The following is a 3906-nucleotide window of genomic DNA, read 5'->3' as shown; positions in this document are numbered from 1 at the left end:
GTTTATTGTTTCTGTTAAGCCGGTCAAAATCCAAACCTATTGGAAAAAAGGTTAGTGAAGTAATTATTTTCGATAATCATAGTTTTGAACTTTTTCAGATATCAACATATAATTCTATTCCTTTTTTTGGAATATTAGTGAGGAACTCCGAAAGAAAGAAACCATTTGAATTTAGTTTGATGGGTGAGTATAACAATTAATCTTTATTGCAGGGAATTACAAGTTGGTTTAATACAAATTTATTCATTCAACGTTCGACTCTTGTGATACGCCATTTCTTCCTCAACAATCAACACGTAATTATGAAGGTAGCTTGGAATGTTATGTTCCCTAGTTGGTCGAATTTGTTTTTCAGCGGCAAAATTATTCGTTTTCTCGTCATCCCGCCACTGACAAACCTTTTTCGTCTGGGATACGTGACGTCTTAAGGCGCGACCTTCGTTGTCGGTCAACAGAAGATTACCGTTTTTTTCTTCTAAAATTGTGTACCGCTTAGTGTCGAATTTGGAATCACCTTTAGTGCGAGAAGTAAGTTCAATTATAACCGTGTCCCCCGGTTTAACGCGGCAGTTCTGTGCACTTCGTCGTGCATCCCCTAGATATTTGCCTTGCAGTTTTGCCTTTTTGTCCCGCGCATTCAGTAATTCGTCGTCGTGATTGGCCTTGGCGGGGAAAAGAAGAGGAAGACCACGCTTGATCTTACGGCCAAGCATGATTTCTTCAGGCGGCACTTTTGTTACAGTATGGGCAGATGCATTATGGGCAGAAACCGCGGCTTGTAACTCTACTTTGAAATTGGTTCCGTTAGCGGATGCAGTAGCCATTGCCTTATTTACTACTTTCATATAGTTCTCTACTAAACCGTTTTGTTGGGGGAATAATGGGGTTGAAAACACAGTGTTAATTCCACGTTCTGCGCAGTAGTTTTTGTAGGCTTCGCCATTGAACGGTGGACCATTATCAGTCTTAATGCTCTTTGGAAACCCTTCTCTCTGGAAGATTTCTTCTAGGATACCTTTAGTGAGCTCAAAACTAGTTGATTTTACTGGTTCAGCAAATAAATATCTCGACCTGTAGTCCACTATCACTAAAATGGAAATTCCACCAAACTTTAGATATGGTCCGTTGAAATCCAACGCTATTGTTTCCCATACTGTTCTTGGAGCAAAAATCCGTTCCGTTGGCGTAGGCTTCTCCGGTTTTCCGTTGACTGCACACGTTTTGCAAGACTTGACCCATTTCTCTGCATCGGAAGGCATTCCTGGCCACCATACTCGTTCTCGCAATATGCTTTTAAGTTTCGCGGTTAGTGGATGACCTGCATGTGAAATCTGCAGTGTTTTCTGGCGAAGTTTCTCGGGGATAACTGCGCAACCATTTTTCACGATAATACCGTCACGAACTGACAGATCATTTGCTACTAATTGGTATCTTCGAATTTGTTTCGACCAATTGCCTGATTCCAGCGCGTTTGCTACCTGTTGAAGCTGTTCGTCGTTTGCTGTGGCCTCTTTTATTTATTCCTCCGTTAAAAACTCGACAGATTTTGCCTCCAACGTCGCTATTTCCCATGGACTGGATTCCTCTTCAAAAGCTCCATCGTTTCCGTTATATAACCGTGATGACGGGTCTGCGATATTGTCTCTACCCCGTATGTATTCCACGCTGTACCTGTAGGGGCTCAGCCTTAAAGCCCATCCGTCAGCTCTTGTTAAAGCTCTTTTTGAATCTTCCCGCTGTCTATCTAAAATGAATGTTATTCCTTTTGCATCGGTGCGTAGGATGAAATCTCTTCCGAGAAGAAAATACGAAAATCGTTCAACAGCCCAAACGGCCCCCAAAGCCTCGCGTTGGTTTTGTGCATATTTTCTTTCCGTTGCTGTTAGGGCTTTGGAAGCAAAGCTGATTATGCGAGGGGTCTTATCTGCACTCTCTTGGACTAACACAGCTCCAAGTGCGACAGGAGATGCGTCAGTGTAGAGCACTGTTTTGTCATTCTCTGAAAAGTATCCTAGTGTTGTGGTACAGTTGATGATCGCTTCTTTAGTACGTTCGAAGGCCTTTTCTTGATCTTGTCCCCATTTCCAGGTACTGGTTGTGGCGACGGCCCACAGAGGACTGGTAATGTCAGAAAATCGCTCGATGTAAGGACTAATGAAGGATGCTAGGCCAAGGAAACTGCGAAGTTCAGATGCAGTAGTCGGTTGCCGAAATTTCTTCACATCCCGTATTTTCCCATCGTCAACATGGAAACCGTTTTGGTCCAGTTCATGGCCTAGAAAATCGATGCGTGTCTTATCTAACTCGCATTTCTGTGTGTTTAGCGTCAGATTGTTTGCGCGCAAGATTTGCAAAACCTTTGCTACTGTATTGCGAAGTTCCTCTAAATTTTTAGCATACACAAGAAAGTCGTCGATGTAAATTATTACATTTTCAACGTCCTTCAAAATCCTAACCATTTCTCTTTGAAAAATTTCTGGGGCGCAATTGACCCCAAACATTAATCTGGTAAAGCGATACATTCCGCCTTCAGAGAGAAATGTGGTTAGTTCACGCGAATCTGTAGCTAATTCGAGATGATAGAAGGCGCTCGTCAAGTCTAATTTTGAGAAGTACTTAGCTCCATGTAGCTTGACCTTCATCTCATCGATCAAGGGGAGCCGGAAGTACTCTCTCTTGATAGCTTTATTCGGTGCACGCATGTTTACGACTAAACGGAAATCGTCTTTCCCTTTGGCAACAGCGGACATGCCACTGATCCATTCTGGCGCTTTTTCGACTCTCTCGATGATGCCACGTGATTCCATATCTTTCAAGCGTTGCTTTGCTCCTTCTCTGTATGAAGCGGGAACATTGTAGTATGCATTTCGAACCGGAGGAATTGATCTATCGATGCTGAATTTTACTTTAACGTGAGGCATTTTAGGGAACAATTCAAAACTGTTCAAATGTTCGCAATTGTTCACCGCCGTACCGACTAACAATAACTGCATATCACTTGCCGTTGATCTTCCTATCAGTGACCGGCGTCCCTCACTAATAACCAAGAATTCGGCAGTTGTGCTCGGTTTCTGTATTGCTATTGCTTCTATTTTGGCTCTAAAAATTGACGTTATTTTCATTGGGTGTGGTGAAGCATAGGCTCGTAAATCTTGAAATTTCGAGGTCTTAATGGGTTCTAGCCTTGCAACTCCCAATCGGTATTCATTCATTAGTCGCTTCCAATCATTTCCACCAATAATATTCACATCAGATCCCGAGTCGATCAAAAATGTAATAGCGCTTGACGAACCCAAACTACAATCGACTAATACATCGCCAAGCGAGAGGGCGTTTATTTTCTGGAAAAATTTTGAGCGATCAATTGAAAGAAATGAGAACGAATTACTTATTTCCATTTGTTTATTTTAAACTTTCATACCTGTGCTTTCACTTCATCATTAAACCATCCTGACTGATCGACATTCTTCTGGATTTGATCCACCCGCTTCTTCCGGCAGGTCACTGCGAAATGTCCTTGCATACCACATGTATTGCAGTTTCGCTTGATGGCGGGACAGGGTGCGTTCCTGTGTGCTGGATGGTTGCACCTTGAGCAGCGGCCCTTGCGTCCTTCATGTCGATACTCGCCATCACGATATCGTTTTGTTCGAGGGCCGTTACCTTCTACGCCTCTTTGTCGTTTTCGATTACTGCCGATGATAGTTGGACCTCGATTACCACTATCGACTGATGCGACGTTCGTGCAATCTTGCAGTACAGTTTCCGCTTTGTATGCTTCATCTCGTGTTGCTGACTGGACGATAAAATTGATGTCATGTCCATATGTTCTTGCAGCCTTTGCAAGATCGCGATTAGCCATTCCTTTCAACATTTGTGCTCGCACAAATCGATCCTGGTCGGAAA

At 43.0% G+C, this 3906-nt stretch overlaps 1 protein-coding gene across 1 annotated transcript; it reads right to left on the bottom strand.

Annotated features, from left to right (window-relative positions):
- Positions 1-239: 239 nt before the first annotated feature.
- LOC131680686 (uncharacterized protein K02A2.6-like) lies at positions 240-1259 on the bottom strand. Its single transcript, XM_058961397.1, has one exon. The coding sequence runs from the start codon at positions 1257-1259 to the stop codon at positions 240-242; it is 1020 nt and encodes a 339-aa protein (XP_058817380.1).
- Positions 1260-3906: the final 2647 nt, after the last annotated feature.

This window comes from Topomyia yanbarensis, chromosome 2 (genome assembly GCF_030247195.1).
Source record: "Topomyia yanbarensis strain Yona2022 chromosome 2, ASM3024719v1, whole genome shotgun sequence".
Lineage (NCBI taxonomy): Eukaryota > Metazoa > Arthropoda > Insecta > Diptera > Culicidae > Topomyia > Topomyia yanbarensis.
Note: the sequence above shows the minus strand (reverse complement) of the source record. Positions and strands in the feature narration are given on the sequence as shown.